General features: G+C 41.2%; 1 protein-coding gene across 1 annotated transcript; it reads left to right on the forward strand.

The window, feature by feature from the left end:
* Positions 1-11,040: 11,040 nt before the first annotated feature.
* On the forward strand, positions 11,041-14,498 carry SCGB3A2 (secretoglobin family 3A member 2). Its single transcript, XM_010383371.1, has 3 exons — positions 11,041-11,188; positions 13,765-13,967; positions 14,329-14,498. Exons 1-3 carry the CDS (start codon positions 11,134-11,136, stop codon positions 14,350-14,352), a joined length of 282 nt encoding a protein of 93 aa, XP_010381673.1. The 5' UTR covers positions 11,041-11,133; the 3' UTR covers positions 14,353-14,498.
* Positions 14,499-14,843: the final 345 nt, after the last annotated feature.

Raw genomic sequence — 14,843 nt, forward strand, 5'->3', positions numbered from 1 at the left:
ACTGGAATGGCAAGTTATAGGAATGACTGAATTAGTGACCTTAACTGAACATTTGGAGATGACTCTAGAGCAGGAAAAAACTCAAAAGGCAAACAAGCTTATGACCCTTCAACTACAATAGTTACGGGGGCCGGTAGCAAAGGGACCTTCTCATTCTCATTTTAAATCACAACCAAAAGGTTCTAGAACAAGAAGTTCTTTACCCCAAGATGTCTCCCTTCATTGCAGACAATCAGGACACTCAAAAAGAGATTGTCTGCGTTTACTTCAGTATGCCAATAAGCCTCCCTTTAGGCCAACTGTTTCAACCCTAAAAAGAACCCAAGAGACCTCAGCCCTTCTGATAAAAATCAACATTGATGAAGCTCGAAGGAATTCTCTGGTAAATTTCTCCCTATAATGCCTTTAAATGAACATGGAGAAACAAAGGTTAAAATAAATGGGGAGTCATGTACAGTTGTGGATACCAGAGCTACCCTATCTACTATAAACTCCACTTTAATAAGCCAACAAATCCCTTGGAGTAAAAAGGTCATTTCTGTGGTGAGGGTTTCAAATCGAGTACAAGAGAATCTCTTATCTGAACTCATCCAATTCATTGTGGGGCCTTTTCATAATAACACACTTTTTACTATGTGGTACTGCTCCAGTAAATCGGCTAGGGTGAAATTTACTTTCAAAACTAAAGGCCACAAACAATTTTCCTTGCTCCTTTCGAATAGCTTCTCCTGAAAATTCTCATGATAGTACTTACAATCAGAGGCCAAGAGTTTTAATCTTAATATTTCTTCTAGAGGCTTTCCAAGTTATTATGGCTTGTATTACCAGGGTAACAGTAAAAATGAGATCCTCTTTAAATCATGCCACTTTACAGAGAACTATGGTCCTTAACTGCTACTACTCTCTGAACAAGGACTATGACCAATTTGACCCGAAGACTGTTGAACTGCTTATATTGTCTAAATCTTCACTTGGTTAATTCGGTTCAGTTCATTTTCACAAGAACTCCTGTTAAGAAGTATGCCTTGGTATTTTGGTATAATCCTCTTCATAGTCCTAATAATAATCCCCCTGGTGCACTGTATTCTCTCAGGTCCTAAATGTCTTGTATGTGGCCATCCATTGAGAGTTAAATGGTCTCACTCCAACTGTGTCAGCAACAACATAAAGAGACATTCAGCTGGTACAAAGCTGCGACTTGTGAATTTCATACTGACATTAAAGAAGATTTGTGACTTCCTTAATGAGACTGAAGAAGTCTTTCATGCTAGTGACAGAGAATGGTGTCAATTCCTAAAGTTTGGTCAATCTCTCTAAATGGAGAGGCCGATCAAAAATGGGGAATTGTTAAATCGAACTAAACATGGCCTGAGAAAGCCTCTGTAACTCCATATTTGAGTCCTTGTAGATGAACTGTATCCTACCTTAGTGGGTAGATAAGATTGAAAACCTAACTTAGGAATACGCTTCTGTAGCAACAGCTGAGTCTCAGCCAATCCCATCAGCCATACTTCAACCACTCATATGCTGCTGACTTTTCCAACTGTGTTCCAATAAGGCAGACACTAAGCTGTAACCAATCCAGCTGTTACTAAGTGTAACAAATCACTTCTGTTTTCTCTATGCCACTTTTCTTTCTTTCTTTCTTTTTTTGTCTATAAATTTGTTCTGATCACGAGGTATCCCTGGGGTCATTCTGCATCTGCTGTAATTCTGGAGGCTGTCCAATTCATTAACCTTTTTTTCCTTGCTCAATTAAACCCTTTTAAATTTAATCTGTCTCAAGTTTTCTTTTAACAATGTAAACATTTAGCAATGGGGAAATGATCTGTAGCCAAGACACTAATCCTGGACCTATAACTTGGCAAAGTACAACATGAACTTTTGTTCTTCTTTGAGTTGCACCACATGACGGATGTGCGGTCTGGCATTTTTTGGAAGAGTGTGGAGCTCACATATACAAGACATTAGGGCCAAGGTCAAAGCCTGATTGATTATACTGGTAAAGATGCAAGATGACACTTTTACATTTAGCCAGTTTATTACTTACATAGCAAAAGAGTAAACCAAAAGTGCTACACCCGTGGCATTCATGTTCCACACATCAGAAAAGATCACACCCAAACAAAAGGGACCAATAACTGCACCACAAGCAGTGGGACCTGCTGCTTCTGAAGAGTGAATGGTAGATGGCAGCTAAAAGGTTTCAGATCAGTAGCGGATGGGGCCGGAGTCTTCCCAGACACTGAAAAATCTTCCTGTCTTGTCTTATACTAATCTGCTTTATAATCCGCATGAGCAGATACTCCTGGTCGAGAATCCCTATTTCTTCCCAGTGACCAAGTCATTCCAGATCAAGGACAAAGCTCATCAGTCAATCAGAGTTTAGGGTTTTGGAGCCACACTCTCCCATCTAACTCATCTTACACACTCTTGGCTTGTCTGATGGTAAACTAAACATTTGTTCGATATCTGTCATGGGCAGATGCTATGCATGAAGAGGGGTGGGCATAGAAAAGTGAAAGACACTGTCCCACGCAGCTTTCTTGGCATACCTTATTGTCTCTGTTTGTTTTCCAAAATAAGCCTTTGTGAATTCTAGTGTTATTTCTCATCTATCTGTCTATCAAATATTTGAATTCAGGAACCAGTTGAATTCATGAGGCCTTCAGTGAAAAATCCAGCCCACATTGATAGTTTATCTCCCCTTCGAGTGCTCTCAAGATGTTGCTTTGATTTTCTCTTGATTTATTTGTCATTCTGGGTTTCATCCTCCCAGGCTTACATTCCATTTGAATTTCCCTGCAGCAGCTAGAATGTGGCCAAAGGTTAACCAGTATCATTTCATGATACTGATTTCCACTAAGCAGGATTCAATCAATATGGAAAGCAGTGTTGATAAAAAGAATCAAATTATGTAAAATATTTAAAAAGATTTATTCTGAGCCAAATATGTGTGACCACAGCTCATGACACAGCCCTGGGAGATTCTAAGAACATATGCCCAAGGTGGTCTCGCTATGGCATTGTTTTATACAATTTATGGAGACATAAGACATTCATCAATACATGTGAGATGTACATTGGTTTGATCAGGAAAGGTGGGACAACTTGAGAGTGGGGGAGAGGCGAGCTTCAGGTCTTAGAGAGAAACAAATATTTTCTCTGGCAATTGGTTGAAAGAGTTTATCTAAATACTTGGAATCAATAGAAGGGAGTGTCTGGGTTAAGATAACAGGTTGTGGAGACCAAGGGTCTTATTATGCAGGTGAAGTCTCCAGGTAGGAGGCTTCAGAGAGAATAGATTATAAACATCTGTTATCAGACTTCTCGCCTGGATCAGGAAAAAGACCTGGAAAGGGAAAAGGATTCTCTACAGAATGTATATTTTCCCCACAAGAGACGGCTCTGCAGGGTCATTTCAAAATATGCCAAAGAAACATATTTTGGGGTTAAATACTTCAGTTTTTCAGGGGCTGCTATCTGTCATGTTGGTATCTTATTGCCAAAATGAGTCTGTTTTATAGGTCTGAAGGTCTCTGTTTTAATGTTAATGCTGGTCAGCTGTGCCTAAATTCCAAAGGGAGAAAGGTATAATGAGGCATGTCCAACCCTTACTTTCCATAATGGCCAGAGATAGTGTTTCAGGTTTACTTTAGAATGCCCTTGGTCAAGTGGAGGGGTCCATTCAGTTAGCTGGGGGTCTTAGAATTTTAATTTTGGTTTACAAGAGTTAGAAACAGATTGTTTTGCCTTTCTCCAAATTTTGTGAGATTGATGTAATGAGTGGTGACTTTTGGTTATATTTCATATGCTTGTGTTTGTAAAAGTAAGTTTAAGACTCTTCCCCTTTGTAATGTAGGCCTAGGTGGAGGCCCCATTGAACCATGCCATTTGCAGCAAATAAAAGAGAGAAAATGAATTCTTCTTCAAAGTCTTCAAAGTGACTTCTCAGAGACTGCCTCCTTTTCACCTGGAAGTAAGGCTATTAGTGATGCAGGATCTTTTGCTCCTTAGTTCAGTTAATATCCAGGTTCCTGTCACATGACCAGGAAAATTTAGGCACACAGACACATTGAAGGGTGAGGAGAGTAGAATTTATTTAAAAAAAGTTCTCGGCCGGGCGCGGTGGCTCAAGCCTGTAATCCCAGCACTTTGGGAGGCCGAGACGGGCGGATCACGAGGTCAGGAGATCGAGACCATCCTGGCTAACACAGTGAAACCCCATCTCTACTAAAAAATACAAAAAACTAGCTGGGCGTGGTGGCGGGCACCTGTAGTCCCAGCTACTCGGGAGGCTGAGGCAGGAGAATGGCGTAAACCCGGGAGGCGGAGCTTGCAGTGAGCTGAGATCCCGCCACTGCACTCCAGCCTGGGTGACACAGCGAGACTGCATCTCAAAAAAAAAAAAAAAAAAAGTTCTCAGCCAGGCACAGTGGCTCACACCTGTAATCCCAGCACTTTGGGAGGCCAAGGCTAAGCAGATCATGAGGTCAGGAATTTGAGACCAGCCTGACCAACATGGTGAAACCCTGTCTCTACTAAAAAAATACAAAAATTAGGCTGGTGCAGTGGCTCATGCCTGAAATTCCAGCACTTTGGGAGGCCGTGGTGGGCAGATTACAAGGTCAGGAGTTTGAGACCAACCTCACCAATATGGTGAAACCCCATCTGTAATAAAAAGTACAAAATTTAGCTGGGCATGGTGGCGGGTGTCTGTAATCCCAGCTACTTGGGAGGCTGAGGCAGGAGAATTGCTTGAATCTGGGAGGCAGAGGTTGCAGTGAGCTGAGATGGCACCACTGCATTCCAGCCTGGGCAATAGAGCTAGACTCCATCTCAAAAAATAAAAGAAAAAAGAAAAGAAAAAAAAAGTTCTCAGCAAGGGAGTCTTGCCAACAGCCTCCCACCTCAAAGACTGAATACCAGGCCACCATGCATGAGCTGAAGAGGCCAGATTTTACCAATAACCTTTAAGGCTGTTTTTATTTCTCAAAGATTAAATTCATGTGAACCAAAAGGTTCCACTGCTTTTATCTTTCCTTTAAAAAATATTTTGTCTAAGTGCTTATCCTTCTTTAAGTCAATTAATTAGAGCTCTATTTATAGACATCACACACACAACTACACCGACAGGCAGAAGATCCAGTAGCTATACGATTTTTCATTTGCCCATCTCCTAATTGGATCATTGGTCTCTGGGTAGAGCCCTTTAAGAGCAAGGCTAGGAAAGCATGCAATTTCTAGGGGCTAATAAGCAGGTATGGCTGGAAGACAAAAGCAGATTTTGAGAGGGATCCATCTACCTCTAATTCCTGGGGCTCCATGAGGAAAACAGAGGTCTCTCCCAAAATGAAATTCATGGTGCCTCTTCCGTTTTTCCCAAGGAGTCACAGGCCATAAGAAATTATCTTAGGGCCTCTCATGCAAGTATTAAGAGTGACAAGACAAAATGGAGAAAAATAGTCAACCAAGAAGAAATCTTTTTCTGGCAGAACAAGTCCCAAGAAGAGGAAAACATAAAGGCCTTTTAAATATACCTATAACTTGGATATCCACTTTTAATTAAGCTGAGTGCTCTTTAAGAAAATCCTTTTAAATCTCGTATTACCCAACTTTAGCCACACCAAATGGCCAATTTTCTGGTTTCCAAACTTTATCAAAGGTAACCTCCCAGGTGCTCAGAGAAAGGAAAATTCAAGGCAGTTCACTGAGGGAAAGAAAATCAACAAATGGCAAAGGTCACACAGATATCAAACCAGAAAGGACTCATTCCCCAAGCCAGGATTTAACCCGGGTGCCATTGTAGAATGATGGGGGCTGAAAAAAAGCTTTGCCATGATGTTATAGGTCATGCTCCCAAGGATGTAAAACAAGATGGAGGCTTGCAGCAAAGATTGCTACTGATCATACAGAAAGACATGCAAAGCACATCAGATTGGCTACAGCTTAAGAACAACCTCAAAAATTCTTTCTCATAATTAAAACTTTACAGAGAATATAAACCGTGACAGTTTGGGTCCTGGCCTAGTAAAATGTCATCTAAAAGGAAGGAAAAAAGCCTTTCACATAACTTGTGACTAATTGGAAAAAAGGAAAAAAAAAACAAAAAAAACAAACAGCTTAAAGTGCAAGGCTGTGTTAACTGCTGATAGGGTGGAGAAAAAGAAAACAATAACAACCCTCCGGAAGTGCAGGGTTGGAAAGATGCCTGAGGGAAGAACCTCTTATTCTTATGCAAATGGACTTATCCAAGAGGGAGAGAAACTTAATTGTTGTTTCTTCCCTGGGGCTCCCATGGAGCTGGACCCCTCAGCCAGGAGAGGGGAAGACACTGTGGATGTGTGACTAGGAACACTGGCCAGCCTGCCACATATGGCCTTTTGGCTATGCGCACCAGTCTCATCCAGGAGGGGAGTGGGGCAGAGAGCTGTTGCTCACCTGTTTGTTCCAAACAAATCAGGAAAATGTCATAGAAAGCCTGACTTGGACTGAGGCTGATATCCTCCACCACCAAGAGTGATGGCGGGGAGGGGGACAGTTTCCTTTACCCTCAGAAGAAGCCCAAGGGAAAAAGACTCAGAAAAAAAAGGGAAACAACACCCTACTTCCCCTTCTTCCCTGGGGACTAGAATGTCTTTGTAGGACTGACAAAGTAGCCATAAGATTAGAAATGATGGTTTAGCAGTCATGTAACTGGAGGTTACAAGATTCTGACTCTCCCCAAATTGCCCCTGGGGATAACATTACTACTGTAAAACCTATGATCAGTGCTTGAGATATTTTGCAGACCCTGCACTTGATGGATCATTTGGTACCACCCAGATCCATAAACTGCCTCATTTGATCTTGTAGCCCCACCCAGGAGTTGACTCAGTGCAACAGGACAGCTTCAACTCTCTGTGGTTTCATCTCTAACCTAACCAATCAGCACTCCTGACTTACTGGCCCCTCACCCACCCAGTTATCCTTAAAAACTCTGATCCTTGAATGCCTGGGGAGACTGATTTCAGTAATAATAAAACTCCAGTCTCCTCCACAGCCGGCTCTGAGTGAATAACTCTTTCACTGTTGCAATTCCCCTGTCTTCATATATTGGCTGTGTCTAGACAGCAGGCAAGGTGAATCTGTTGAGTGGTTATAGTAACAATACCGTAACAAAGGCACAAGAAAAGACTACATGGCTGTTTTAAAATGTAGATTCTATTATTCTTCTTGTGAATAGATCAGGAGTTGACTGCTGTTGAAAAGAGATTTTAGTGTGCTCGGATCCCAATACAAGGGGCCATGACACACCATGGGGCTGGAGGCACACGGGAAGCACCAGGGTTAGTCAAGAGGCAGACAGAGTGGAGGAAAATGTGAGTGGGAGTCTTTACTGTGGTTTCTGAAGGAAGACAGGAGAGATGGGGTGAGCAGGTTGTAAATGGGCTAATTTGAATAATTTTGGTGGGCTCTGGGGTCTTGGGGCTGTCCTTGGTTGGTCCTGGGGTGATTAGGGCATGGGAATAATGGCCCACAGTGCACCAGCCCAATAAAGGTGGTTGGGGCTTTGGGCTCTACATTGGTTAATTTGCGTATGAAAGGCATGCTCCTGGTGCTATCTCTAGGAATTAGCTAGACCTGGGAAGGGCAGTCCTTTCAAGGTCAGTAAGGCCCCAGGGGGTCAAAACATCAAAAATACAGAATCAAAAGACGTAATTGATACAATGGCTGAAACATAGGAAGCACAGAAGTAAACAAGTCCAAGTCTGTTTTCAATTCTGAGTATTCCCCCAGTCCACTTGTTGCCTATCTATCACGGCTTTCCATTTGCTTCTTCACAACACTAACCACTAGTGTTTTCTGTTTGTTTACCTGTTTCTTGCCTGTGTATCTCACTACATTGTCAGCTTCAGGAAGGCAAGGAATTTGCTTGTCTGGTTTCCTGCACTAGTCCTAATTGCTGACACAGTGCCTGGCACACAATGGATACTTCATAAACATTTGTTGAACAAATGAATGAAAACAATAGTGCTTGATGGTTATGTGTGTATGTATAATATGATTTGCATGTACACACACATACATACTACTGTTCATATATGTATACATATGTGGACATTTGTGGGTGCTTTTGAGTTGATGTTTTTCATGTAGGTTCCAGTCAAGACTGCATGTCTGGCTGACTACTAGATATACCTAACAGAAAGCTATTTGCCCAGGGGTCTCAGGAGTCTCCTGAAAAGAACTTGCCCTCTAGGACCAGCAGAGAAGCCTGATACAGCACCAATCATTTCAGAGGTTAAAAGAGAGAAGAATTTCTGCATGTATAATGATATATTTCACCTGGGGAGACCTGGGTCCTATCCCTCATGGATTTACAAGTTGGCATTTATAAGAAATAAGTCAGTTTAGAAACTGGAAAGCCTATTTTTTATTGAAAGCACTACAACATTTTAGGATGGTGTGAGTCAGAGTCCAGCCAAAAAGTTGAAACCATACCAAGTGATCACATAGAAAGAGTTCAGCATGGAGGGTAATTTACAAACTGCTAGAAATGCAGTTAAAGCAACCAAGCAGAAGATGAATCAACTCTGAGATGAGAAAATGCAGAAAGTTGTCACTCCTTCTAGGTCAGGAGGGACAGTGATGAAAAGGTGGGGCCTAGGAGCTGGGGCCATGCAGTAAAAGTTGAAACAATGTTGGCCTGCATGGCACAGGGGGAACCACAGATAAAGGGCCTTTCTGAAAGGAGATGAGCCTTGGAGAAGGTACAGCCACTACCCAAGATAGCTCCTGAATTGGACAGAGGGAGACACACCCCTTCTCCTTTCCTCTCTCCCTCCACTCTTTCACCAGTGCCTTCCACTGGCTTAACTTAATCAGATGCAGTTGGCAAGGAAGCCTGGAAACCACATTTCAAAAAGTCAACTTTCTATAATACAGAGCCATGAATGAAAGTGAATAGAGAGGATTTAAAAGCAAACAAACAAATTTGAGGGCAGCACTGGTTTAGTGTTCCAAAAAGATCATAATATAAAACTAAAGGGTGGCATTGTGGCAGGCTAGATCTCCACAAGCAACCAAGTCTCCATAAGCCCTTTGCTGGAATAATGAATGTGTAAGTTAAACACTGAAGACCTGGAGAAACTGGTGCCTGAGTAGGAGAGCTGGAATGCAGAAACAAACCCATTAAGACCCTACCTGGGCTTTCTCAGCCTCAAACCTGATTGAGTGATAAAAGCATTCATGCACATACAAACCGTAACAGGACCCATGTAAAATTAAGAAACCTTCCAGCCCACAGACCCCTGGTAAAAGATTAGATTTAGACTGAGTAGAAATACTCCTACATGTAGGCATAGAGCTTGAAATTCATATATATATATATATATATAAGGAAAAACTCATAACTTTCAGTTGGTCTGATAAATTACTCCGACATTCTCCTTGTGGCTGGTTACAAAAATAAACTCGCTTCTTTTCCAGTTCACCTGCACCTCATTATTAGACCATGAGAGCAAGCAGCCGGACCCTGTTCTTCTGGCAACAGCATCAATCTTACCACCACTTATGCACACAACCTTGGCTCTTTGAGGGGCTTGGTATCTTAATATCACTGGCATCAGTGGGAATATGTAGGAGAAACAGAAGCAGTATCTGGTAGAGAAAGAAGGAGAAGTGGCAGGATTGAGGTGCATGCCAGGCATTCATGGTGTCTTTCTTGTAGTTTATAAAGTAGCAGAAAGATAAAGAAATGACAGTTACAACACGGTAACATAAAACTTAGTAAAATGTGACATAAATTAGATATTAATTTTGGTTTGACACAGCAGAATGCTCTGTCTGCATAATTTTGTTGGATCCTCATTACAATACCAAACCCTCAGAGAAGGACAAATAAAGACCTAACCTCTGGCCTTGCATCTTAGGGTGCGTTTTCTCAGAATTTTCTGGGTTCCACTTTGGCGGCGGGGATGGCTGGAGCCAGCAGTACCATGTGGTCAGGGAGCTCTCAGCTGATCCTGTGCCCACATGGACTCTGCTTTCTATTTCATCCCTTCATGGTTCTTTCTTAACCTCTTCCTTGCACGGCAGGCCTACCTGATGCCCCAAAGAACTCCAGGACTTGTGCTCACAACAGAAGTTGTCCTGAGGTCCTGTGGTTGAACCTTGGATCCAGAAAGACAGCCTTGGAAACAAATTGCTCTCCTATAGCCAGCACCTTATTATTATGTATTTTTTTAGTGATTTTATTGGATTCGATTGCCAAATAATCTTGCAAAAAACAATTTTCTCCCCAAGCTACACACGTTATGGTTGGTCATGTTATTTATGTTCCCATTTTAGATGAGAGGACCAATATTATAGATTAAAAATGTCAAATCCAAGATGACACAAACAGTGAAGATTGAATCCCAGGTTCTTCAGAAGGCACTTTGATGTTAGATCTTAAGCCTATTATTCTATTCAAAGGCTCAGAGCAGACATGCTCTGAACATACTCAAAATAACTGACACTGGAAAAGGTAACAGAGATGTAAAATCTTGCCATAGTAGATGTGTGAGTGGGCTGGGGACAGGTGAGTTCCGGAGGAATGTGGCACTAAATGTCATTAAACTGACTCTGTATTATACCAGGGCCAAGGGGGCCTCCAGATTGCTTTCTCAACCTGGTAGTTCATCAGCTAATGTGATTCTCCAAACTTTGAATAGAAAACTGGAGGAAAATATAGAAAACTAGAGGAAAACACTCCTTCTAATCCCAATATAAATTCTTCACTTCTTTTCAATGTTCTTCCAGGCGAAGGATTCTTTGGGCTCTTTGTTTTCCACTTTTATTTCTGTGCAAGGATTTATGCAAGAGGTACTTGACAATGCTATAATGTAGGGCTTTGTTTTTCATGGGAATACAAGGCAAAGCGGAAAACCCTCCAAATTGTTTAGTGAGAAAACATAACCTTTATCTCTTTATTTGGTGGGGTGAGTCAAGTGGTAGGGACTAGAATTCAACTCTTCAACAGGCATATAAATAGATGTGTTTGCAAAAGCAGCCATCACACTTCGTATGGCAAGTGGAACCACTGGCTTGGTGGATTTTGCTAGATTTTTCTGATTTTTAAGCTCCTGAAAAATATCCCAGATAACTGTCATGAAGCTGGTAACTATCTTGCTGCTGGTGACCATCAGCCTTTGTAGTTACTCTGGTAAGTAACTGGAATACATCTGGTATATATGATATTTATCTACTTTTCTGTTAATAAGAGCACTCACTGACAGTGGAATATGGTGGTAGGAATTTCATTTATTTTATTTTATTTTTAACTGACACATAATAATTGCACATATTTGCAGGTTTGGAAGAAGTTTTGGAATCACAGAAAATGGTGATGTTGGAAATATTTCAGATCCCCACCATCTAAGCTCTAACCCAATATAAGTATTCTAATACATCCTACATAGGAAGTTAGCCAACTTCCACAGAGGGTCAACAAAGCACATTTCACTGCTGGATATTGGTCACCATTAATTTTTCTTATTTTCCTTAATTTTGAGTTAAAATTTGACTTTATAATTTATGTTGTGCTTTTGAACTATATGGAGTCATTCTTGCTATCATCTCCAGTTATCCAATTTGCTAGCTTAGTTCTCCTGAGATAGCTACGTTCATCTTTTTGTCCACTCAATGGATATTTATGGAAAGGCTACAATTTTTTGGGCACTGGATATGCATTGGAAGATTTAGACATGAATCAGTCACAAACATTGTTCTTAAGGTGCTAGTCTGGTAGGGTAGATAAGGCTTCTACCAAAGTTACTCTAATTCTAGACTACTGTAAACGCACTGTGAGATAGCCACATAGAACTCTCTAAGCGTATTGGTGGGTGATGAGTTTAATTTTCAGGTAAGGGTATAGAAGCTGGCTTCTTGGAGGAGAATGGGAACTGGTTTTTTTGGGGGGGTTGGGGGAATCTTTGTAACTATCAGGAAGATAGTTTGGGTACATGGGAAAAGAAGATTTCATGACGGCCACTGCTCATTGAGAGAACAAAAGGCGTTGAAGACCTTCTCCCAGGAAGCTGTAAATACATACAGTGAAGATATTTACCAAAATGTCTGAAATAAGAAGAATGGAGATTAATAATGAAAAATTGATTGCTGCCCACACCTACACTGATAACTTTGACTTGTGATGTTTATTGAATTTCTGAAGGAATTTGTAAGTTCACCAGTTTTGGATATTTCATTGTTCTCTAGTGTCCAGGGACAGGTATCTATGGGCAAAGGTGGCAGCAGAAAGGAGGTGGGGAAAGTAAATATCACCCCCTCTGGGTGAGAATTTTGGAGGGACAATAGGCAATAGAAAATGGGAAAAAGAAAAGATGTACAGGCTCCATTTTAATAATTTGAATAGGGAAATAATAGGTTTCCAAAGGAAAATAAACTATGGCAGGTCTTAGCCAAAAGGAGAATGTGTGTTCTTACATGTGTGCTCACAGGCATGTGTACATTTATATATCTGCACATGTTTTTGTAAAAATATATATCATACATATTTCCTCAATCTCTACTTTCCCCCCCATTCATCTTCTGTGGGAAAGTTATCTTTCTAAAGCCAAAGATATAAAATATAATTTTCCTATGTAAAAGCCTTGATAGCACCCCACTGCCCTCAGGAAAAAAAATCCAAACTCCTTTGTGTAACATCCAACAGTTTAAAAAATCTGACTTCACTCAACTTTTGCAGCCTCACTCCCTTTATCTTCCATCCTTTGGTCATAGCCTATTGTAAATTTGCACTCCAGCCTTCTGGGCAGAAGGCTCACCATCCTGTGTATGCACTTTCATCCTAACATTTCCGTGCCTGTATTGGTCGTGTTTCTATAATGCTTCTCCTCTTCTTTACCTTATGATCCTGACATTTGCCTCAAGACATAGCTCTAACAACACTTCTGGAAAATTCCTGCAGCACTTTCTCATGTTCGAATTAGTCATCCCTTCCTTGTGTTTCCATAGAGCTTTGTCCATAATGTTAGCATAGCACATGCTACACTGTGGCATACACAGATCTTTATTGCCACCTGGACTGTGTGAAGTCTCTGAATGGGCATCCTTGTTCTATTTGTCTATGTATCTGCACAGACTAGCACAGAGTTGGTGCTCAATTATGTTTGTAGTGTTGAGTTGAATTGGTTGGGAGCAGTTTCTTGGGCTGTGGTTCGGTCCATTCCTGTCCTTATGTGGAGTTTCACTATGGCATCTCTCCTTTAGCCTCAAAGCTGTGAGCTGTGGAGATAGCCACATACAAAATACCATCCTCTTCAGTCAATCACAAGGATCTGTTGAATGCTTACTCTGTGCCAGGGTCAGTTCTAGGCATGGGTGCAGTAGTGAACAAAACATACATTCCTTGTTGTCATGGAGCCTCCATTCTAATGAGACAATAAAGACAATAAAAATAGCAAATGAAGAGTTGTTTTTTTAGGTAACAGTAAGAAAAATAAGTGATGGAGAGTGACAATGGCCATTGCAGGCTTCTCCGAGGAGGTAACATTTGAAGAGAGACCAAATAATGTGAGAAAGAAAGGTATGTAGCTAGCTGAGGAAAAAAAGTTCTAGGGAGATGGAACAGCAGGTGCACAGGGCCAGAGGCAGAAGTTTTTAATGGAAGTAAGATGAGTGGATCTGGAATGGACCTATTGATGGACACAGGGAAAGATGATGAGGTCATAGTCTGGGCCCGGATGTGCCTGTCTCACCTGGTTTCTCTTTTGCCTGCAGCTACTGCCTTCCTCTTCAACAAAGGGCCCCTTCCTGATGACAAGTTGGTACCTTTACCTCTGGACAACGTACCTCACCTTATGGATCCATTAAAGCTTCTTCTGAAAACTCTGGGCATTTCTGTTGAGCACCTTGTGGAGGGGCTAAGGAAGTGTGTGAATGAGCTGGGACCAGAGGCTTCTGAAGCTGTGAAGAAACTGCTGGTAACCACAGTTTGGGAGGCTAATCTGCCAGAGGGGAGGGCGTAGTCACTCTGAATGTCTACCTCATCCTCTTGGCACTTGTAAATGTGCATTTCTACTTTACTGATTACACTCATAGGAAGTTTGCATGTCCTGGAATCTCAGGAAAAATACGATTTCTACCTTTCCGGGAAGGGTTTTTGAATGACAGTGACATGTGTTATAGTTGTGACATTACCATTTAGCCGAGACGTAATCACTCTGAGTTTTTGTTTCCCCATCAGTAAAATGGTGGTCAACAGGATACTGGAAGTGAATATTTTTCGAAACATGCGAATTACATGTAAGCTGCTCTAATTTTTGTTGTCTTTCTGCCTTTCAGGAGGCGCTATCACACTTGGTGTGATGTCAAGATAAAGAAAGAGCAGAGGTGGATGGGGATGGAGGATGATGCTCCTATCTTCCCTGACTGAAACGCATTCTACCAATTATAGACTAAAGGCCCTAAAACGTAGTGACCCGTGAAAAGGACAAATAAAGCAATGAATAGATTTTCAGTAGTCCTGTTTTTATTTCTGGGGACTCTATTCAGAAGGACATACCCAGATAAGTCTTTCCTTGGTTCATAAATTCGAGAGAGCCTGTTTTTATAAAGAAAACCTGGAATCTTGAGTAAGACATAATGATTCCTTATCCTTTCCTTATCTCTAAATTAAACATCTCTATTTTTCCCAACTGTTTTTTATCTCACGGTGTTTCCAGACCCTTCACTTTCCTATCCCCCAGCCCAAATAAATGTTTACATTTAAAAAATGAAAAACTAATTTTCAAAATATTGCCTGATAAGACTAGCATCTTACTATCTTCATTGGTTTGGCTTCTGTTTCACTAGAATGC

This window comes from Rhinopithecus roxellana, chromosome 3 (genome assembly GCF_007565055.1).
Source record: "Rhinopithecus roxellana isolate Shanxi Qingling chromosome 3, ASM756505v1, whole genome shotgun sequence".
NCBI lineage: Eukaryota > Metazoa > Chordata > Mammalia > Primates > Cercopithecidae > Rhinopithecus > Rhinopithecus roxellana.